At 39.3% G+C, this 24,558-nt stretch overlaps 1 protein-coding gene across 1 annotated transcript in view; it reads left to right on the top strand.

The window, feature by feature from the left end:
- The first annotated feature begins 6,404 nt into the window (after positions 1-6,404).
- LOC146628399 (paired box protein Pax-6-like) overlaps positions 6,405-24,558 on the top strand; it is a 29,169-nt gene continuing 11,015 nt past the window's right edge. The window contains exons 1-6 of the mRNA XM_085357806.1: positions 6,405-6,417; positions 10,427-10,480; positions 16,211-16,341; positions 16,539-16,754; positions 19,361-19,523; positions 23,065-23,217. Of these exons, the coding sequence (XP_085213932.1) occupies positions 6,405-6,417; positions 10,427-10,480; positions 16,211-16,341; positions 16,539-16,754; positions 19,361-19,523; positions 23,065-23,217 (730 nt within the window). The remainder of the gene's footprint in view (positions 6,418-10,426; positions 10,481-16,210; positions 16,342-16,538; positions 16,755-19,360; positions 19,524-23,064; positions 23,218-24,558) is intronic.

Raw genomic sequence — 24,558 nt, forward strand, 5'->3', positions numbered from 1 at the left:
CTGCTACAGCTACACATGTTTCTTTTCCAACTATTTATTTATGAGTGACTTATGTATGTATGTATGTATGTATATATATGTATATATTGTACTATTCTTAGTTAGCGTATTGTCTGTCTTGTCTTAATGTTGGTTTAAAATGGAGCACTGTAACAAAAAATAATTTCCCCCAGGGATCAATAAAGTATTCTGATTCTGATTCTGATTCTGATTCTGAAGTGACAACTTAGACCCCAACTGGTTAAATTAGTAACAAGTTTAAAAATGGAATGCCAATAATAACTTTCTCCTGATAATTGCTGATTCTGGCAGAGAATAAAGGACAGCATACAGGGCGGGCCATTTATATGGATACACCATAATAAAATGGGAATGGTTGGTGATATGAAAGTCCTGTTTGTGGCACATTAGTATATGTGAGGGGGCAAACTCCTCAAGATGGGTGGTGACCATGGTGGCCATCTTGGATACAACTTTTGTTTTTTCAATAGGAAGAGGGCCATGTGACACATCAAACTTATTGGTAATGTCACAAGAAAAACAATGGTGTGCTTGGTTTCAACGTAACTTTATTCTTTCACGAGTTATTTACAAGTTTCTCTTTGTTCACAGCCATTGACATGTCGAAGAGGTTAACACGTGAGGAGCGGATCGAAATTGTGTTGATATCTGGTGAACGCAGTAACCGGGTCATTGCAGCAGATTTCAATGCAAGACACCCTACGAGACCACCCATCTCCCATGCTACAGTTAGCAAACTGCTTGCTAAGTTTCGTGAAACTGGTTCAGACAGCAAACTGTCACTAATGAAGAAACATCAGTGGCTGTCCTAGCTTCATTCAGCAAGAGCCCACAGTGTAGCGCTCGCCGCATGTCACTGGAGAGGGGCATTAGTCGAACATACTTTCAGCGTTTTTCCAGCAAGATGGTGCACCACCACATTATGGGTGCCAGGTCCGAGCATTCCTAGATGAACAGTTTCCTGGAAAGTGGATTGGTCGTCGTGGGCCAGTTGAATGGCCCCCAAGGTCTCCCGAACTGACCCCCTTAGACTTTTATCTTTGGGGTCATCTGAAGGCAATTGTCTATGGTGTGAAGATACGAGATGTGCAGCACCTGAAACTACGGATACTGGATGCCTGTGCTGGCATTTCTCCTGTGGTGTTGCTATCAGTGTGTGAAGAGTGGGAGAAGAGGGTTGCATTGACAATCCAACACAATGGGCAGCACATTGAACACATTTTATAAGTGGTCAGAAACTTGTAAATAACTCATGAAAGAATAAAGTTACGTTGAAACCAAGAACACCATTGTTTTTCTTGTGACATTACCAATAAGTTTGATGTGTCATATGGCCCTCTTCCTATTGAAAAAACAAAAGTTGTATCCAAGATGGCCGACTTCTAAATGGCCACCATGGTCACCACCCATCTTGAGGAGTTTGCCCCCTCACATATACTAATGTGCCACAAACAGGACTTTAATATCACCAACCATTCCCAGGTGTCACTGTGGCAAAGCATGTGCAAATCAGTTGATGAGTTTGTAAACTTGTAGTTTCCTGTGGTTTGGTTTGTTTTCACAAAGAGAAAATCCAAGCGAACCAAAATGCATCCGTACGAACAACGTGAGAATGTTCAGTCTGCTCATTGGCCAGATGTGTCTGGGACGAGATCAACAAAAGTAAAGACAGGAAGAAGGTGCTGTGTTCTAGTCTACTGAAGAACAAGGAGAGTTTACGTTCATTTCACAATTAGTTGCTAGCCCATACAGACCTTTGCAAATCTATTGCACTTGTGAAGGTGGGCTACGTGAATGTGATCCTAAATGCAGACTCAGACAGGATTGCAGGAATCAGGGTTACTTCATTTATAAACACAAGTGAATGCTGTACACAAGGGAAATATGCATGGTGCGTGAAACTTGAACAAGGGTCTCTGAAACAGGGGGAGAGAGAGGTTAGGAGTGGGACTGTGGTAAGGAGATGGGACAGATGTAGCAGATGGTTTTTTATGGCTTAGTTTGCTGTAGAATGGAGAAGGAGGTAACAAACCCACGATTAATCACAAGAAGCAAAAGATGGCCTAATACTAATGTGGGTTAGCAGACGAACTGGCAAAGAAAAGTTGCGTGCGCTGCTCTTAAATACTGCTGGCTGAATATCCCAGATCACAAACAGGTGAGAATGACAGGTGTGTTGATGGTTCAGGTATGTGGATGACACCTGGGTGAAAATCAGATCTCAGGACATACCACAATTCACGGATCACATTAACTCGGTGGACCAACAAATCAAATTCACCAGGAAGGATATGAAAAGTGGCAGGTTAGCCTTCTTAGACTGTGAGATTTCCATCAGTAATGAGGGACATTTATAAGTTGATGTGTACCGTAAACCAACACATAAGAATCAGTATTTAAGGTTTGACTCTCATCATCCACTGGAGCACAAACTGGTTGTCATTAGGACGCTCCAACACAGAGCGAACACCATCACCACAGATACCTCAGCAGTGAAGCAGAAGAACATCATATCAAAAAGGCCCTGAGTAAATATGGTTGTCCCAGCTGGGCATTTGTCAAAGCTGGGAAGGCACCTAAAGAAAGCTCCAGGTGATCCAGGAGAGAAGAACGACAACTGCTGTCTAAGCAAATGAGCAACTGAATTAAATGGAACCATTTAATTCTTGCCTCTGCCTTCACTCAATTCAGAATACGATTTAATTCAATTCAATTTTACTACCGTCTGTCCTTTCACATTTCTTTCCTTAACACCATACCTACCCCAAACCTCCTGGTCACTGGAACCCTGTAAGTCAAAAAAACTAGAGGCAGTCATTGTTAACCTGGGCGCTGACCAAGCTGGTATGAAAATAACATGCTTCGGTTTCAGTCCGGCGCTAGGGGTACCCTGCTGTATGAAGCTGCATGAATTCATAAGATTTAGAACTTAAGTTTTAATAAAGTTGATTTTCACTTGTGTTATCATCCATCCTTCCTTCTTTCTTCTTCCTCTTTGCACTTCAGGATAATGTGGTGCTGATGCCTATCCCAGCTGCCAAAGAGTCATTGTATACTCTGGACAGGTTGCCAGTCTGTCTCAGGGCCAACACGGACAAGCAGACAATCATTCACACTCACATTCACACCAACAGCCAGTTTAGAATCACCAATTAACACGACCTCACTTAAATCTTTGGACTGCGGCAGAGCCCAGAGGAAACCCAGCAGGGCAACTTCAGAATGGAAGGTGTAATATGAAATGTTTAAATCATTTTTACCAACTCAGCCAAAAGCTCCGGTTATTGGCATCTCTGTTCTGATAAATTTATTTTGTCGTTTAACCTGGTCCTCACTCCGAGATTCTATTTGAAGTCTCACATTTCATCTTATGTAGTGCTCAGATAAAATAATTACAGTGGGTGTTTTTAACATTCATGTAGACGCTGAAAATGATAGCCTCAACACTGTATTTAATCTATTATTATACTCATTTGGCTTCTCTCAAACTGTAAATGAGCCCACTGACCAATTTAATCATACTCTGGATCTTGCTCTGATATATGACATAACAACTGAAAATGTCACAGACCACCAGTCCCCGCCGGTCAACCTGCCACGTCTGTTTTGTTTTGGGTTTGCTGTCCCTCATTTCCCTCTCTGTCTTTGTGTTTGTGTGTGTGACGGTGTTTTCCTGAGCTGAAGCCAGCTACACCTGCCAGTAATCATACTCACCTGCTGCTGATGAGCCTCGTTACTCTCTCACTACTTAACTGAGTGGCTGAGCTTCAGTCAACGCTGGCTTGTTGAGGGACACGGTCAGTAGACACCAGCTTGCACAGGTGAATCTGTCTTTGTCCATCATCGGTGAGGTCAGGAGACCTGAAGGGAGAGTGTGGAGGGAGCTGAGCACATTTGTAAATATTGTTGAAAGATTTGTACATATTATGACACCTCGTGAGTGATTCACCGCACGGGAGTCAGGAAATTGCCATGGAGGAAACCATGTTCTTTGGACTATTTGCACAGTTTTGATTGTTTGTTCTCACTCACTCTCTCAAATCAGGAAGTCCTGCGTTTGATCCTGGTTTTCTGTAAACCTGACAGAAAACTTAACGAGATTCCCTGAAAATCTTCTTTTCACTAATTTCTTAATTCATACTATAAATTGAAATGTTATTACACAGCAGTGGAGAATAAATTTCATTACAGTAGATGTCTTTCTGAAAGTGCTGTAACCAAGTTTAAGGAAGTAATTCCAGTTTTGTTCAATGCCATGGGCCAACACCATGCAGAGAAGCTACCTAAACTCTATTCCAACAGAGTTCGATTATCTCATTAACAGCATTATACCCTCACTGCATACCACCTTCTATACTCTAAAAAGAAAGTGTCAAATCAGAAGTGTTTGACTCCCTGGTATAATAAACATGCATCTTAAAACAAACAAAAGAAAATCTTTCCTTCGATTAGCCCAGGAAAAGCCTTCTTGCTGTATTAAAAACAAAACAAAGAAATTAGCAAAACTTGTGTAAATCTAGGACCTCTCATTATTTATCAGTGATTGATGAACATAAGAACAACCCCAGGTTTATTTTCGGTACCGTGGCCAGTCTAACAAAGAGTGAGAGCTCTGTTGAGCCAAACCTTCCTTTAACTAGTTATGACTTCAAGAATTTATTTACAAATAAAATTTTAACCATGATAGAAAAATTTCTGAAAACCTTTCCACAGACATGTCACTATGTGCAGCTACAGCTATAAATGAGACAACGATTAGTTCAACTGTGGAACTGTCTTAAAAACAAAAAGGCACAGATGACCTCTAATTTCCTGCCTCTAAATTCAGAGATCTTAAATAATTTGGTCCATATTAGTGTCTCTGTTGAATCAAGAATTGGGAAAAAAAGAGGCAAAAGAACATAATTTGAAATCCATCACAATATAGTAACATTTGACTCCAGCAGATTGTTTTGTTTACGGACTGCTGGCTTACTCGTGGTTCCTGGGCTATTTAAAAGCAGAATTTATGTGTGTGTGTGTGTGTGTGTGTGTGTGTGTGTGTGTGTGTTTGTAACACACTGAAACTGCTCTCTCTCTCGTTCTGTAAGCCCCTGGAAGCTCCACCAGGAGGCGTGGCATCATCAGCTGCTGCTGAGGGTTAGCTGCTAAACCTTTTCTCTTTTTCTTCATTACCTCCAGTGGATTTAAGGACCTGTGTGCTTCACCATCCTCTGACAGATCACAGCACTCCAGTAGCGGTATTTTATTCACTGTCTACCTTCTTTTTTGAGCTGTGCTTGGATTCTTGTCTTATCCTCTACAGTCCCTGGTACATGTGACTGATGAATCCTCTGGCTGAATTAAACACTTTCTGGATTTGGACTTACTTTTGCCTGTGATACTTCCTGCCTACTCACCTTCCCTGAGACCCTGGTATTCCTCCCACTTCCTTCCCTGTTTGCAGAGAATTTTACGTGTAACATTACAGCTCACACACTTCCAACAGAGCAGCCACATCAACAGTGAATACAGTCTTTTGCATTTACTGTTAAGTCAATACTACTTAAATGCAATTCAGTGACACAAGCTTGTTGTAGTCAGTTAATATACAGAAATAAAATATTTCAGTTTTAACTTTAAAGGGTGTGCGTTTTTTTTCAATAGTACTTTATCATTTTTCTTCAAACTGGAGCACACAATGGAAGACAGTACGAACTTTTTTACTCCATGGCCAGAGGGTGTAGTTGAAGTGAAAAATATAACTTTCCCCTCATTTCAACATGATTAAATGACTAAAAGTGCTTCAAGGCCAAATAGTAAAGTACAAAACTAAGACATGCTTAGATGAGAAATAGAAATTAGTAACACAGAACATATGTAGTTCATATTGCCAAATTCGTCACCCCTCATGACTTTTTAGTGAAGAGACCTAAAGAAACACAAAAGGCACACGAAACTCGGGGAGGCAGTGACAACAGGTTTAATCATGTTTAACAGTCCAAGCTTTTTTTACCTTTTCAAATCCGCTGCACGAACCACTGAAGCAATCCAGGTCAAAACCCGCCTGTCCAAAGCATGTGCATGCAGTTGTAACAATTTAAAGCACTATCTCTTTAAATGTTTGCCAATTTTACCCAATAAATCAGAGTAACACATGCAAACTTAGCCCATACCGTTCAAACCCTCCTCCCCATCTTTTCCACTCTTGGTCCCCATTTTCTCTCTCACTGGCACAGCCCTCCCACTTGTCCTCCTCTCTCTCTCCTCCTTCTCAGAGGACCAGCTCTGTGTCTCTATCTCTGTGCACTTGTCTCTTCAGTCAAGAAGAAACTAAGTGAAGGAAAGAATAGAAGAAAGAGGTTGTTGGAAAACTAAACAAACCAAAACTTTGATTCTGCAACATGCCACAGAAAGGTAAGCTTGCTCACTCTCTCTCTCTCTCTCTCTCTTAGTCAAGGATGGAGTTGAAAAGTTATCGCGCTATAACGGATAAGGTTGAAGGGTGAGAACCAAGTGCTGATGTAAAAGCATTTTAGCTCGTTAGGTTTGTTTCTTTGCTATTGTTGTTGTTGGAAGAAAGAGAAAATTATCAGAAGCGTTACGCTAACTGGTACAATGCGTGAAATGGCAACATTTATCTTCTAATTGTACTCGGTCCCCCTTTTAATTAAAAATAATTAAATTACCAAAAAACAGAAGAACGAGAAAAAGAGAAGAAAGACGGAACATATAACGGTGACCAACTTTTCCAAACAAGCCCTTCCCCTCTTTTACTGTAAAAAAAACGTCATTATAGACAGAGAGAAGTGTTGTTTTAAGTGTGCGATTTAATTGATTTAAATTTTTAAGATTTTTATTCATTGATTGGTTTTAGGTTTAAACTCCAAAGACATTGATGTGTGTGTGATCGCGGGCCAATGGCCTCTGCACAGGGCCGGATTGCTGTGCTTTGTTCAGGGTTATGTTCTTTCAGACTAAAACAGCCGGGTCAGGAAGAAAAGAGAAAACAAACAAAAAAACCTCCTTCTTTTCATAGTTGTGCGGTGCGGTGAGCGACAGGTGATCCCGGCCGCTGTGGACTGAGCCGCTGCTGCCTTCACGCAGGACAAGGTTTCCCCGAACTTTACCGCAGAAAGTAACGAGAGTGTTTTTTTTTTAAAAAGCAGGAGCCTTAAACTCTAATTTAACTAATAAACTTAATCCCGCCTTTTCCTTCATTGCGATTGGAATTAAACAATCCAGCAACAAAGTTGTCGGATATTATGGGTATGCTGGATATTCTGTTTAAACCCATAACAAATGGGTTACATATAGGAATATATTTACCATACAATTTCTACCACCCAGAGATTGTTGCGCATCCTCTATTGAACAGTTATTAAATATCAGACTTATAAGGACAAATGAACAGTGGTGAACACCGCTTTCTAACACTTTTACGCACTCCCCGCGTTTCTACCGAGCCTGGGCGTTGTTTGACACTAGACTGGCGATGTTTCATTATATTATAACAATCATATCATCATCGCGATCATAGTGATAATGGTAATAATTGCCATCTTGCTAAAACGATTGTATTTAAACAGTACTGAAGGGTCAAAATAAAACACACGAACTTCATCACCATTTGTAGCCACTTGTTGTCTGTAAAGACGGCATCTAAAATATGCAGGAGGTATCCTTCCTTTAGCATTTTTAAACAAACAAACGAAAAACAAACAAATAAAATCCCCCAAACCCTAAAACGACAGAATGTGGACACTAACCATTAAAGTTACTCTCGTCAGTTTATTTAAACCTATCCACGATCACACTGTGGGAGAAGACCTTTGCTTTTTATTTGAATGTTTTTTTTCTTTTTAGGCCTCGACTCAAAATCCCTGTTTGGAAAACGGAGCACATTTAAAAATACGTCACCTCAGAAATTATTTCAAAGTCTACCGTTTGCTGTCATTGTACTCTCATGCTGTTTTGACTGAGATGATTTTGAAATCCACAGGCAGTTTACGATAAATATTTTCTTAATTGATGATCTAATTAAGTCAGTCGTTAATGAACATCTTAATCAAATTGAAGCCAATTAAACGCATGATTAATCAGGCCGGAATAAATTCATCCAGCGTGCGAATTCAGAACATATTATTTTTGTGTGTGTGTCTAAAGAATGAGAGCGAAGTGGGGCTGCTGCCATATGTTGTACTGGGGACAGGAGGATTAAGACACGTGTCTGCTCTGTGCACCTGAGTCACATCTGATACTTTGTTCATTTGACGGAAGCGAGAAAATGCCTCCGTCTTTATGATGAAAAACTAGAATAGAAGGCGTTCTTTTTACATTTCATGTTCCACGTTAATATTTTCAATTAGAAGCTAACCGAATACCGTCAGTTAGTTATATATATGTGTAACACACAGGCTACTCATCTACCCAATTCAATTCAATTCAATTTATATAGCTCCAAATCACAACAACAGTTGCCTCAAAGACCCTACAATAATACAAAACTAACCAAATAACAACCAAACTACCAGCACTAAATACCAAATTATATTCAGATGTACAAAGTACAAAGTATAGATCCACAGTATGACAGTGTATGTGTTCCCTGGTGACCTAAAAGACCTTGATCGTGAACACACTGCTTAATTACGAGCTACCAAAAAGTCCAGCCTCTTGATACTTTGCTAAATGAAGTGGGAACAGATTCCAGTAAAAAGTTATTTCTGTGGTCTCTTGTAACTGATGTGGCCTAAAGCTTTAAGTCGTACCGGTCAAGAGCTATATGGAAACGCTGTATATATAATAAAATACACACACACACACACACACACACACACACACACACACACACACACACACACACACACACACACACACTCCTGATTTCAAATTTTCAAATTGAAATGCTTCTCTGTCTCTCTCTCCCCGTCTGTCTCTCATATCCACGCAGTGAATGCAGCTGAATGAAACTTTTATATTGTCATCACTGCGTCCAACAGAACTCTTTTATGTCAGTTGTACTGGTCAAATTGGGCTCCCCGCTGCGTTTTTGTGTCGCGAGTTTTTTAACGAGCCGCAGCTAACGAGGCGACGACACTAAAACCCCGCGGACACACAAAGCCCGGCGGGTATTTACCGAGCTGAGCCGCCGCTCCGCTCCTCCGGCTCTTTGTCTTCTTTCACTGGGAGAAAAGCCCGAGTTATAGCGGGAACAAGGTGCCACAGTCGGCATGTGTATGCGTTTGTTCTTGTGTGGAGCTGCTTAATGTTCATTATGCAGGTTGTTAATGACAAGCGCTTAAGAGAAAGCTGCTTTGAAGCCTTTCTTGGTTAGGTTTTTCTCAACTTAACCTAATAGGGCTGTGATTTTGAGAACAGGGGTGTCATGTGTTTCTCTACACGTGAATCACAAAAAACTGCTCCTATTGCTCTGCCTAATCATGCTTTCATAATGGTGACTTATTTATTGAATGATTGATGAGGGGCTCTCTACTAAAGATGAAAACAATTCATATCTATATATATTTCAGCAGGACGAAATTACTCGAAATTATGTTGAAACGGCACAAAATAAAGGATTTTTGTGCAAAACTTTGTATCTTGTGACAGAATACTATGATCTCATTTAGTTGTAACACAAGTCTGAATTGACATTTTTCTATAATTTATTTTTAGATTATTATTTATATATTTTGACTATTATTTTATTATGATCCACATGTAATTCCAATAATGAAGAATAAAATATGAAACAAAGCTGAAAAAATAGTTTGTCACTTAGACAGCTCAGTGGTTAGGCTATTTGGCTAGCTAGGCTATTTTCTGTATTTAATTAAATAGTCACATTTTCCCCCAAAAGAAATATTTTCGTCCTGTAAATTTATAGTATTGCTGGAGATATTTTCTTAAAAACAAAAAAAGAAACTTGAGAAAAAGATATTATTGGGTGTTTTTGCTTGATCCTTGTCTGTGGTACAACTACTTCTCACTCCTACTTTCTACATGACTAGACCTATTTCTTTGGAGCCATATAGTTTTTCTTACTAGTTTTAAAACATGTATGCAAGAAAATATAATAAATGGTCAGTCAGGTAATTAAAAAAAGAAGTATAGAGAAGGATTCTTTGTACATTTTAAATCATGTCATTCCATAAATCTTGAGTTTGAGCGCTCATATGTGCATTACTACCAACCATAGGATAGCTAGTCCACCATCCAGACAAGGTCTTTTTTTCAGTTTTATCTAATCTTCACCCCTATAAAGATCTTAAAAACAACATAGTCAGTAATCTTCTATATTGTTGCATAAAGTTAATGATGCAAATCTGACCTTTAGAGATTCAGGTTATTCTTTCTTGCAATTCACTATCCAGGTAGAGGCATGTGTAGTACGCTGTTTCTCACATCTTCTCTGTTTGTGCAGATTACAGAAGTCAAACAAGCTGGGAGAGTGGTGTGGCCTCCATGATGCAAAACAGTAAGTTTCTTCTCAAAAGTATATGTTGTTCTTATTCATTTTTAATGTTACTTTATCAAAAAAAAAAAAAAAATCAGGTCTGGTGTTATCAAGGGTTATAGCGCTATACATACATGTAGAAATCTCTAACCTCTACAATCATTTAAAATGTTTAAGTCACTGACTGTAATTCTGTCACACTGGAAATGCTTATGTTGTAATAATAACTTATGTTGTAATAATAACTTATGTTGTAAAACAGTTTGATCACATTAAATGACAATTCTGGTTTATTGCTTTGTGGTTTTTCTATAGCATCAGTGTACCTGGCAACAATATGAAAAAAAGTTGATCGTTGATGTGGAACAGCTTTATGAGTCCTTATAGTGACTTTCAGCTTATTGTTTTTCTTGTAATCAGCTTTTTCTGGCAGAAAACTTTAAAAACGACAATATCTGTCCATCGTGAAAGAGCAGACAGAAACAGAGTCAGATCTGAATGAATGTTAGCCTCACATTCACTAAGTGGTCAGAAATCTGACTCCAAATAATTCATAATGTCATCGGCACGCGTGCCGGACATGTAAATAGCAAAGCTGCCTCATGAAATGCACATTCCCACACACACCAAATATAAAGGAAAACATTTTCAAAATAAAATAGCTTAATATTTGAAAGTCTGTATACGTGATGTAGTGAAGAGATTATCTACCAGACCTGCTGCGCAAATGTGGTTTCAGCTACTCTTAGTTCATCATCTAATTAAGTTTTTTCTTCTATTTTATTTTTTAAGCTTACTTTTCTTTAACTTTATTTTCCAAGTGATCAAAAAAGAAATATTTAATGACAGGTTTGGAAGGTCATGAATGGACGACGGTAAGATTAAAAACAGTCAGATAAAAGCAAATGACAGAAATTAAAAACATTTAAAAACAGAATATTATTCCTAAATGTCTGAATGGTTGCTTTTATTATTAGATCCTTAAAATGACTAATATTTATTTGCTTAGATCATTAATGCCTTAAGATTTATTGATGACTGATTAGCATACAGTAGTCAACATAATTCAGTGAGTGTGCAGTATGACCTATGAACACACGTCTGAACCCGACAACTCATTAAAAATAAAAAATCCAAACGGAAGACGACTTTGATTTATTAGGTCTAAGAGTTACTTCTAAACAGAATTCTTTAAACTTGAAACTAAATAGGAAACAAGTGAAAGACAAAAAAGTCACAATTGAGAACAAAGATTATCACTATACAGTGGTAATTGCAAAGATTGTTGTATAAAACTGCATATAAAAATGAATTGTTCACTTATTAATTGTGGGATCAGTCGTGTGTTTCTGAAGTCTCAGACAAATTCTGGATTTTAAAATTGAACATGATGATGATATTTGGGCAAGAGTGTGAATCTGAGCTTCTAGCTCAGGAAAGCTAACTACGTACATTCGTTATTCACTGTGTTATTAATTCGAATGCTAATTTCAGTTACAGGGCAACATATCCTTTCGGTGAAACTTAACCTTTCATCGTTTGTTTCACTAAGAAAAACAAAGCATTAAAAGACTTTTACGTGCAGCACACTTAACAACAGCCATAGCACTTATGAACTCTGATAATGAATATTTGTTTAATAGTGTATAAGTAATAAAGGAATGAAAAAAAAAAACAGCCATAAGATGTGGGATTCAGGTAATAAGCTGCAGAATCATGCTGTTGCTGTTACCAGATTCATGTTATGTGCACGGGAAGAGGCCAGTTATAAGTCAGTTTCTTTATGAAGATGACAACTGACAGTTTTGCTCCTCTACAGAATTATGTTGGATGTGTTATTAGAACAACTTAAAATAAGTTTAAATAAGTTGCTGTTACCACAATTACAGGTGTTACCAAATCATCAAGGAATGAAATGTTCAATATTTGAACTTATGTCAACTGAATAGAATTTTTACTGTAACATTTGCCCTTTTGTGGCTCCATGGCTTGTCATTCCTCCAGCCTTTCACTCGAGATGCTGGACTGAGACATGGCTGAGACAGCCTCATTCTTTACATCAGCTTTGCGTAGTCTGACCTGCATCCCCTCCCTTCACACCTTACATTGTCTTGATGTCATATGAATGTTGTCTTCTGGTTTGTCTATAAATGTTAACAGTTTGCATTTGTTTGGCACTTTTCATATATCACCTCTAACTGTATAGGCGGTCCATAGATATATTGCTGCACTATAAAAAAATCTCTGTTTCTCCCACTTGTTCTCTGTGGTAAAAGGTGCAAATGTGCACACTTCAGGAGACAGTTTGCGTTTGGCCCAATATAAAACTAAGAGCAAGTACAAGTGAGAAGAGGCCAAACCTTGAAAGCAGCTCAGTATGTTCCCCTGGAGTATCTCTTCTTCCTCTGCCTAGAAGGAGGTCTAAGAAGTGTGCTGCTTCTCAGTAGCCAGAAATAAGTAGTCCAAAACAGAACAGATTATAATGCAGCAACCCTGAAAATGGACTGGAACTTACAATACTTTTCTCCTCTGAGCACTCAAAGTGCTTTCTACTGCAAGCCACATCCACCCATTTGCACGGTACTTTATTCGATACCTTTAAGTGTTTTTTATCTATCATGCACACACTTCAGTACCCTGCCACTCATCTGGAACTGTAACACTGACCTTCCTATTGGCAGACCTGCTCTACCGCTGTTGCTGTGTGGTTTGGAGGTTTTAGATAATCGATTTTCCAAAACACTGGTCATGAGAAGCTAAAACCTAGCTAGCTTTGTCACAGTTACCATCGCTGGAAAGTGTAACTACGTAGATGAGCCTTGAGTGATCTTAGCAAAGTACACAATAATACAAACTAGCAGTTTAGTGGTGTGGTGATTAGTGCTGTTGCCTCAAACATTGACTTTAGGAAGCTCCTTAGTTCAAGCCTATAGGCTGGGGCCTTTGTGTTAGGTTTTACTGGCACTTGCATGGCTTTTCTCTGGGCAGTATAAAAATATGTATGGGTTATCTGCTTATTCTAAACTGTGAGTGTCATTTGTTGTGTCTGTCAGCCCTGTGACAGTCCAGCGTGTGTTTGAACTCTAGCCGTAAGACAGCTAGGATAGGCACCTGTGAGCCATAACTGGATAAGTAGGAAAAAATAGATGCATTACACAGCTTTATCAAGCCGTTTCTTTTGTAAGAGAAACTAAATCTTAACCGCGCTGCTGTTACAACATCAAACATTTATGTTTAAAGGCAACAACAAACAATATTTTTCCTGTTACTAGAATGTTTGATGGGAAACAGCTGTGCTGTGTAGACACTGAACAACGGAAGGTTTGAATGAACCATATTCTTGTTTTATTTGAAGATCTTTGTCAATGAAAGCACTACACTGTTAAAGTGAAAGTTAATTGAAGTCAGGTTCAGTGTGAAAGAGCTGATTTAATGTGAAAGCTGCTGATCTCTTCCCAAGAGCCCACCTGCTCTTGTTTTGTGTGTGTGTGTGTGTGTGTGTGTGTGAGAGAGAGAGAGAGAGAGAGGTCCAAATTGACTCCATATGTCTGTCTATTAATTGTGTGTCAAGAGAGGAAGGCCTGAGTGTTTTCCCTGGGGAAGTGGGACTGTGATTAACATTTTTCAGTAAAACTATCAACCCCAAAACACAAAGTGAACATGATGTGAGGCAGCATGAAGGACAATTAGAAATAATGCAGTCTCACACCTAAAGTCAGCAGTAACCTCTGTGGAGGCCGTGACTCTTTCTATAATTTAATTAAGCAGAAGAGCTGTTCAAAGCCAAAGCTTTGACAGTGCGAGGTTTTGTGGAGCACAAACCTTTTGTGATCCACTTGATCCACTTGTTTTTCTAGCTGAGAAGCTCTCCTGCAATAGAGGAGAAGACTGGGGTCTTCTCTGTTGTCTGCATGCAACTAAATGAACAGACAGCTTTTTGAATTCCACAGCTGATTATTTTATTAATCATTATTTAAAGACAAATGCAGAGACATGCAGAGACCAGAGTAGCATTTGCTGGTTGCAGGTTACTGCAACAGCTACTGCAGCCACCCATCATTACTTTTCATTGGTATATATGAAATATATAGAAACAGGATGTCTGACTTCTCACATAGAGAATAGCTGAGGTAATTTTTTTTCTTTCTTTTATACACTGGGTGTGATTTGGCAGGTGAGGAAGGTGGGATCCCCCTCACCCATCTCCACCCTGCAGGCCTACATGTCCCTACCGCTGCTATATGCTGCTGGCTGGATGGACGGATAGATAGAGGGATGACATTAGTAATAAAGAAACAAAACTCTAACAGAGTATATGTTTGTGCATCTAAATGACTTCTGCAAAAAAACAACAACCTTGCTTTATCTTTGTGTGTGTGTCTTTGTGTATTGGATGGTTGTCTGATTTATTAATCCATGAGGATTTAAAAAAAATCTGCAATATGCTTCCCCCCTCACAGCCATTAATACACAATAGACAATTGAATCAGCATAAATCTCTACTTAACCCCAAGAGTGTCACGGCACAGCATGTGTCAGCTCCCGCCGCTGAAACATTTCAGACCTGCAACATGTTAAAAGTGTTTTCTGCTTCATTCAAACTTACTTTACAAAGGAGACTGGAGGTTGGACTCCAACCTAAGCTGCTGCAGTTCAGGAATAATAAGGATGATCACATACAGCTATTGCTATAGATCAATGAATGTGAGCACATCAGAAATAGATACAGAGTAATACTCAAAAAGTGCAACAGCAGATGTGTGTTGTTTTCACCTGTGAGTCTTTATGTGTGTATGCTTGTTTCATCGTGGTAATCCTGAAGGAAACTTCAGTACTTTAGCAAATGCTGTAGTTATTATCTGTGTACAAATAAAGTACTCCTTTGTTCACTAAAACAAAAGTAATTAAGCATACAATTTCCAGGTAACTGTAACTGGATGAAAAGTGTAATGACAAACCTGTGACCACCACAGCTTTCTTGTATCTAATGCAAAATTATGCACTATAATTTCAATTTTGTTTAACCCAATATTGAATGAAAATGTGGCCCCCAGTCTGGAGGAATTTGAAAAGGTGGTGAATTTAATGTCACATCAATGATCCCAAACATTCGAATACATGGAAACATTATGAAAAAAACAAAAAACAAAAAACAAAAACAAAACAAAAAAAAACATAATTTCATTGTACATGTACAATGACAATAAAGGGCTATTCTATTTTATTATAACTTGACTGAAAAAAGAGCTTTCAATCATTTTAAAGAAGAAGTGCAGCAACAAAAGGCCTGGGTCAAAGAAGGCTAAAACGAAACATGTTTAACGCATGGAAGAACATCAGAACATAGTTGTTTATTTAACTGATGACAGAAAAAAGACAGATAACATTTGGAAATGCTAGACATTACTATATGCTGTACATGCAATAACTAAAATATATAAGGATACCGCAAAAAACACAGTGTCGGAGGAAATCTTTCTATTTATGTTCTCATGTTTCGGGTTGGTTTTCCTGCCCTTTTCATCCACTTGTTTCATTAGTGCTGCTTTTTTTTATTACTTTGGGCCTCTGCTGTTATAGAGTAAAATAAGAGTAAATAATACAGTAAATAAGTTGCTGAAAACCTTTGTGTGTGTGTGTGTGTGTGTGTGTGTGTGTGTGTGTGTGTGTGTGTGTGTGTGTGTGTGTGTGTGTGTGTGTGTGTGTGCACGTGCATGTGGGTATGGTGGGTATGTGGGTATATCTGTGTAGGCCACAGTGGAGTAAACCAGCTGGGAGGTGTGTTTGTGAATGGGAGACCTTTACCTGACTCTACCAGGCAGAAGATAGTGGAGCTGGCACACAGCGGTGCTCGACCATGTGACATATCCAGAATACTGCAGGTATTGCAAGGTGGTTACAACACCACAAAAATATCCATCACATGTCATACAGAAAAATGCAAATTCTTGCTAGACATTGTGAACAAATAAAAAATAGAGAAGTATTTTTTTCTTTTCTTTTCTTTTCTTTTTTTACTGGCAATATATAATTGTTCCAAAGATTGTCTAACAAAGATGTGTGTTATTATGTTGCCCAGGTGTCTAATGGCTGTGTGAGTAAGATCTTAGGCCGGTATTATGAGACAGGTTCAATCCGTCCACGGGCCATAGGTGGGAGTAAACCCAGAGTGGCCACTCCAGAGGTGGTGGGAAGAATTGCTCAGTACAAGAGAGAGTGTCCATCCATTTTTGCCTGGGAGATCAGAGACCGACTGCTTGCAGAGGGAGTCTGCACCAACGACAATATACCCAGTGTAAGACCCTTCTGTTTTTCAGCAAAGTCATGTAATTAAAAATCTTTCCATGACAAGGTAGACTAATCATTAAAACCCCCTTCACCATATTTAATTAGATATTTCATGTAAATTTTGAGTTTACTTTTATTTGTATAGAAACAAATGACAAAAATAATTGTCGCAGGGTGCTTGTGAGTTGTTTTATGAGACGATATCTATTGCGGTGACATGCTGCAAGTGGGGTTGCTACATATAGAAGCATTATTGTCTTTAAAAGTGTCTTTAAAACAACACTTCACTCAAATAATAAACCTGATCTGACTGTGGACAGCCACTGTATTTACTCATTGTTAAGTCATATTGTTAACAGTCCAACAGAAAACTATAGGAGGCTGTAGCAAATTCTCCCAGTAACCACAGAGAGGGGAGATTTTAACTACACAAACGGCTCCAGCACACAGGAACAATGTTTACTCCTCCAAACAGCCCAGCTCTGAAGCTTTACTGCTTCTGTGCTTCACTCTGTTCATCCTCCAGCCCCATGCCTACAGTATGGAGAGAGAGAATGATTATCAAATGCACACCAGATGTGCCACTCTCCCCATCCTGCTCCACCTCTCCCTCTTGCAGCCGAGCCTCATACCCCACCACCTGACTTAACCCACTTAACTTACCCCCCCCCCCCCCCCCCCACCACCACCACCACCACCACCACTATTTACTACACTGTAGCACATTTACAATCAACAGTGCACCAGACTCACAAGCATTTATTTTGTACCCTGCTGTAGTGGGTTCACATTCTGACATTTTCCTGCTGATGTAAACAGATAAATCAATAGACTGAATATGGAGCAGTGGGCAGTCGACCCCACACACCCAATGAGACATAAATGCCCACTAGGCCTTAGTTTGAAGCACTGGTCTGCAAGATAACAGGGAGAAAGAAGGTTGGGGTGTTTCACCCTCTCAAATGCCATCTGGAACCAGTCCGCCCATTGGACCAGATGTGAGACACCTTTCTGGGTGGGTCAGAGGGGCCTGCGAAGTTTGGGATAAACCTCCCCATAGTAAACAGCTAACCCCAAAAACTGATGTACCTCTCTTTGATCTTCATCTGTGGGCAGGTTGTAATGTGCACTTGCCTGCTGCAAAAGTGGTAATCCAGATACTACACCTCTCTCTGCACACTTCTTTGGGTTGGTAGTGACTCCAAACTGCAACAAGGACTCCAGCACTGCAGCTACCTGCTGCATATGCTCAACCCAGGTGTTGCAGTGTATGATCATGTCATCCAGGTAGGAGGCAACATATCCAACATGGGAGGCACCCAACCAGAAGGCATTGGAAGATGGCTGGAGCACCAAACAAGCAAACAAAAGCGAGTATGACAAATTGGTGCACAGTGGAGAAGGCATTATTCGCTTGGTCTCTGGAGATAAGGGAATCTGCCAGTAGTGTTAAATTCCGAGTGCCTAACCAGTCCAGGAGCTCACTCAGCCAGGGCATGGGATTAGATATCACCTTAGTCCATCGAGAATCTGGTTCTCCCCTCCATCTCCAGCATGTCTTTCAATTCTTTTAGAACTACTTTTCATCTCTGTTCTGACAACCTACAGAGTAGTGACTGAACCATCATTCCCAGGGAAGTCTCACCATGATGCTGTATGAGATTAATGTGACCTGGCAGAGAGGTGCTGTGTTGTGCTTGAGACGGAAGGGATTTCCTCCATGGTGCTGGAATCGGATATGTAGCCTTCTGCCCACAGCCTGCTGCTGCGTGGTCCCCCGCATGGATTCATCTGTGACCGCTGCCTTCAAGCTTCCTAGTGACTTATCCTCTTCACCCAGTCTGCTGTTTCTATTGACAGTCCATCCACAAACTGCTCCAAGACCACCATTTCCCACAGCTGCTGGTCTCTAGTTGCATCTCTCAGTTACAACCACCATGTGGCTGTGTTTTTCAGCTCCTGTGTGTAAATGAATGAGGAATGAACAGTCCCCACTGCAGTGCCTCTCAACTGGCAGTGATGATCTTTGGGGGGCCAGTTCAGTTCACTTTCCAGATGACTGGAACCCAATTTCCATACAATTTGAGCACTCAAAGTGCTTTTCTTATGACAAGCCTCATTTACACATACATTCATACAGTGCTTTTTTCTAATCCTAAGTACTTTTAATGATCATACACTCAAACTTAGATGGATGCATCTTGGACAAGATCAGGGTTCAGTATCTTTCACAAGGATGTTTTTGAACTGCAGGTTGGATCAAACCACCCGCCTTCTGAATAGCAGACTGATCTCACGTTACCTCCTGAGTCACAGCCGCCCTGAAGCAAGTAGGAAGTGCACAGCCAACTCCTCTGCCAGCATCTGTGCCATATCAGCTGCTTGCTGCACTAGCTGTGATTCCAACATTTCTCCTACTGTTTGCAGTCTAGCAGCGTACCTCAATAACCACAGAGAGAGGAGATTTTAATTACACAAACACTTCTTTATTATCAAGCAAGGAGGAATCATTACTTCTGGCCCTGCACAAGTGCTACATCCTCAACCCACCAATGACAACAATATACAACTAAAGTGTGTCTTATGTAATTATGTTGTTGTGTTTGTCACCAGGTTTCATCAATAAATCGAGTGCTTAGGAATTTGGCTAGTGACAAGCAACCAATGGGCACAGTGGGAGCTGAAGGGATGTTTGACAAACTCAAGATGCTCAATGCACAAAGCAGCTGGGGAGGACGCTCAGGATGGTATCCTGGGACAGCACTCTCTGCCACTGGTGAGACATTAACTCAAAGTAACACTGCGATTCTTCTTCACTAATTCGTTCACAGAAGAGACGATTTCTAATTTTACAAAAACCAAATGTTTTGAATTGGTGTTAAATTTTGGTGGGCTCATGTGAATTGTAGCCATATCTGACATGTGACCAGTGCGGTCTTCTGCTGCTTTAGCCCATTTGATTCAAGCTGTGAGTTTCAAGTTGTGAGTTAGGAGATGCGCTACTGCATATATTGGTTAAAAGGACTGGTTATCTGAGTTACTGTTTGTCTGGCCATTCTCTGTTGACCTCTGGCATCAATAAGCATTTTCACTCCATGAACTGTTGTCTGCTGTCTACAGATGGTTGTGTGGGACATCCTAATAAAGTAGAGGTTTCGGAAAACTCAGAACAGCAATGAAGCAATAAAGTGACCTGGAAATGTATACTAATAGTAGAAGGACAACAAAATCAACAGTTCCCAAAAGCGCGAGTAATATTGAAATATCAATAACCAAGGTTCCACACCTACATTATGCAATCACAACTGAGCAAACTCAATTGTGATTAGCAGTATGCTCCAAAGGTTATGAGGGCTTCAATTTGAAATGAATTGTTCTAACTCATGTGCTGTGAATTATTTTCTTACTGTTTTCATACTTCACATTTCCACCATCCATTCATGCTGTCAGTCATTTAGCTTATAGCTGTTATCTTGCATTCAATATTGTCTCTTCTTCTCTTCACACATTTTCAATGTAATATCTTCATATAAAGCAGGTAAAAGACACCATTTTAGAAATTACAGGGCTGTTTGTTTGCTCTCTCAGTTCTCCAAGAAACTGCAAAACATTTTGCAAAGAGAGTAGACGGCTTCATGAAACAGATCAACATCTTTGGCATTACAGAATGAAGATATATCTCAAACCATCTGCTCATATGAATAAGCAACATGTAGAGTCTCAAACACAATGAAATGTATGTTATTATTTTTTGAGATTACAGTAGTTTTTATAGTAATAGTTCTAACCAGAGGTGGGACCAAGTCATTGTTTTGCAAGTCTCAAGTAAGTCTCAAGTCTTTATCCTCAACTCAAGTCTCAAGTCACTTGTGTAAAAGTCCGAGTTAAGTCACAAGTCTGAAACTTTGAATTTCCAGTCCTTTCGAGTCTTTAAAAAAAAGGGGGGGAAAGCATGTTGCAGTTATATGCTAAATGTAAATATTAGACCATGTCGTTTTAAAATCTGTGTTTTTCTCAACACATGACGAAATAGTAAACTTAGAAAATATACACAAATTGTGAAATTGCACCTCTATAAAATGCAGCTCAATTAAACCTAGCTCCAAGAATAATTTTCAACGACAGTTCTGAGATAAGCTGCATGTTATTCTTGGATGCGCTCGTAGGACCGGCTTTAAAATAGCATGACAAAAATATCACATTAAAGTTAGTTGACATCACAAAGTTAGATGAAGTCAGCTATCTCATCGTAGCAAAAGAGAAGCACCACCTACCTTTCTTTATGGAACTTCAACTGTTGGACAAAGTTGGAAGTTGTTCCATCTCTGTCTGTGATTCTCTTCTTGGATGTTTTGCATATTGCATTTCGTTTGTTTGTTGACTACTTCATAGTTTATGTACCTGAAAAAAATAACTCCTTGCAGCATTTTTGAGCGTTTTTTTTTTCTTCTTAAAAAAAAATCTGGTTAATTAGATTGGCTGTGCTACAGCTCACGCACACATACGTACGGAGTGTGGTTTGAATAAATGAATGAATGAATTGAATTAATGGTGCACACTTTCTACATAATATTCTATCCATCTATCTAGACACAGATTCCTTAACGTCAACAAATTTCATTCAAAACGCTCACCGAAGAAATCATTTCTCATCCAATGACAGCATATCGCCCCGATTTATTAACTGGTGTATTTACTCTAATACGGGTTTCCTTTTTTGTGTTATTTCAATGTCACTATTTAAACTACACTAAAAGTGCTGAAATGCTTTCTGGGCATTTTACTTCATTGTAAATTCATGCAGTTCCCCATTTTATGTTTTATCCAAACACACAAAGAAGTTATCAACTTTGACCCAATGTGCTGCCACAGTGCTGTGCTATACTGCTTTACAACAGTTCAGATAATATGCTTAGTAGGTTAGTTGGTCATTTTAAATGGGCTGTGTCACTGGATTTATAAACCAGCATTTGCTGCTAGAAAGTGTTTTGTACGAGTACAATATGAGTGACATCCAACAGCAGCAAACCACTGTAAGAAATGATGTGCTAATTACATTTGTTTTTCATAATTGTTTTCATAACAGGACAAGCCAAACAACTATTACAAAATATGTTTTAGACGTAATTTTGAAATTTTGTATAATTTTGCAACTGTTTGCTTTCAAAGTAAAGAGTCTGCCCTACTTCACATTAGGTGCCCTATAGGTCATGCTTTTCCTTGTGTTATTACATTTAGTGGTGGTGGCAACGTGACAAGATTTGAACATTTTATCAAATTACAAAAAAGTTATTTCCCCCAGTGTTTTGTTCAATGGCAGTGTGTTTAAATAGATTGTCCACATGCAAAAATGTTTACATTTTATAGCGTCGATATCTGCAACTTGCTTTTCTTTTCCTTCAATTTGTGTGGATGAGGGCCCCATTTGTTGTATGGAGTAGGCTCATATGCTGCTGCCCCTCCTGCAGCACCCTGGGAGTACAACAGTGAAACAAAGTCATGCTATACTACCACGGCTGCTGCCTTCCTATCCATCTACAGCATGTTTGTGCCTGTGTGTGTATGTGTGCCAGAGGGAATGGGGGAGTCTGCTCTCATTTCCATCTCTTTCTGCCTGACTGACTATGACACTGAGCAATAGCTTCATTCTGTTGTGCAGCGCTTGTCTGTTGGGGATAATGAATAATTAGGCTAGCACCACAAATAACATGCATTCCACAGGGAGCTGGAGCTCCTGTATGCTCAAAGACCAAATTGTAGATCTCCTACCTGATGTGCTTTTAAACTCAATTGGTTTAATTTAGAGATGTCAGAAATATCAGGTTATCAGCTAGTTACATGAAAAAATTAATACATTTCATGTTATTGACACAAGTGTGTATCTAAGACATACCCCAGTACATGATACCAACTTAAATGGAGTCTCCCACTTCCTGCAGCACTCCACAAGTTCACTTCAGTTTTGGGGGCTCTACTCTAAAATTCATGGTAAGGACATAGTGCATGGATAAGGACCTTTCTACAATAAAGACATCCCTACATACAAGGTTTGGTTGGAGCAACACAGTATTGATGTCTTCTACTGGCTTCTTAAATCTGGTTCAAATTAGTTAATAGTAACATAAATTTCTTCTGAATACAGTATAGTACCAAGATGCAATATCATCTGGTAATCAGATACAAGACCTTTATGTGCTGAAATTCCAAAGTCTGACAACATAACATAGTAAGATTTAAAAAAAAAAATAAAAAAATGAAACACTGGAGTAATGTCACGACATTTGGTGTGTGTTTTCTTGTTTTCTTCTTTGGTGCAGAGTGTCCACAGGCAGAGGGAGGGGAGAACGCAGTATCAGTTTGTACCAATGGTGAGGACTCAGAAGAGACTCAGATGAGACTACAGCTGAAGAGGAAGCTCCAGAGAAATAGAACATCTTTTACACAGGACCAAATAGAAGCACTAGAAAAAGGTAATTTCTGGCATTCACCATAACATCATAAAGCTACACAATACAACCTCCTATATGTGCCTGCTGATTTTGCCAAAACTGGAACTCTTCCTGGAAACTCTGTCCTTTGTGAAATGTGTTAAAATGAATTCCATTAGTTACATTTTTTGTAATGCATGCATTACAAACTAGTTTAATATTTTTTTATCCATCTTTGCATGAAAATGGATAATGAACACTTTTCTGCTGATACCATAAACAACACAAACAAAAGAAAAGAAAGAAGGCTGCAGTCTGCATTTAAGCGCTTAGATAAAGACCCTCTCCAAGTATCCTGATTTTCCCTTTTTTTCCTTTTAATTATTTTATAAGCCTGACTTTTGAATCATATCTATCAACTAGACTCCAGTTTGATCATGTAAATGGAGAGTCTTCTTCAGTTCAATTCAATTCTTTATATAGTGTTAAATCACAACAACAGTCACCTCAAGGCGCATTATATTGTAAGGTAGACCCTACAATAATACATACAGAGAAAAACTGAACATTCATATGAGCCCATACGAGCAAGCGCAGTGGGACTTCCCCGACAGTAGGAAGGAAAAACTCCCTTTTAACAGGAAGAAACAGGCTCACCAACACGAAGGGGCGGGCATCTGCCGTAACAGGTTAGGCTGAGGGGAGGAAAACAGAACAAAAGACACGCTGTGGAACACAAGCAGAGATTAATGGCAAATATGATTCAATGCAGAGAGGTCTGTTAAGACATAGTGAGTGAGAAAGCTGACTAAAGAAGAAGAACTGAATGATTTATGGGAGTCCCCCACCAGCATACACCTATTGCTCTAACTATATGCTTTAGAAAAAAGGAAAGTTTTAAGCCTAATCTTAAAAGTAGAGATAGTGTCTGTCTCCTGAATCCAAACTGGAAGCTGGTTCCACAGAAGAGGGGCCTGAAATCTGTAGGCTCTGCCTGCCATTCTACTTTTAAAGGAACAACAAGTAAGCCTGCAGTCTGAGAGCGGAGTGCTCTAACGGGGTGATATGTTAATATAAGTTCATTAAGATAAGATGGGGCCTGATTATTTAAGACCTTGTATGTTTGTATGTGAGAAGCAGGATTTTGAATTCAATTCTTGATTTAACAGGAAGCCAATGAAGAGAAACCAATACAGGAGAAATCTGCTGTCTCTTTCCTGTCAGTACTCTTGCTGCAGCATTTTGGATCAACTGAAGGCTTTTCAGGGAGTTTTTAGGACATCCTGATAATAATGAATTACAGGAGTCCAGCCTGGAAGTAATAAATGCATGAACTAGTTTTTCAGCATCGCTCTGAGACAGGATGTTTCTAATTTTAGAGAT

The sequence above is a fragment of the Diplotaxodon limnothrissa genome, linkage group LG7 (genome assembly GCF_057381915.1).
Source record: "Diplotaxodon limnothrissa isolate DT_005_m linkage group LG7, D_limnothrissa_male_GT1.1, whole genome shotgun sequence".
NCBI classification, from domain to species: domain Eukaryota; kingdom Metazoa; phylum Chordata; class Actinopteri; order Cichliformes; family Cichlidae; genus Diplotaxodon; species Diplotaxodon limnothrissa.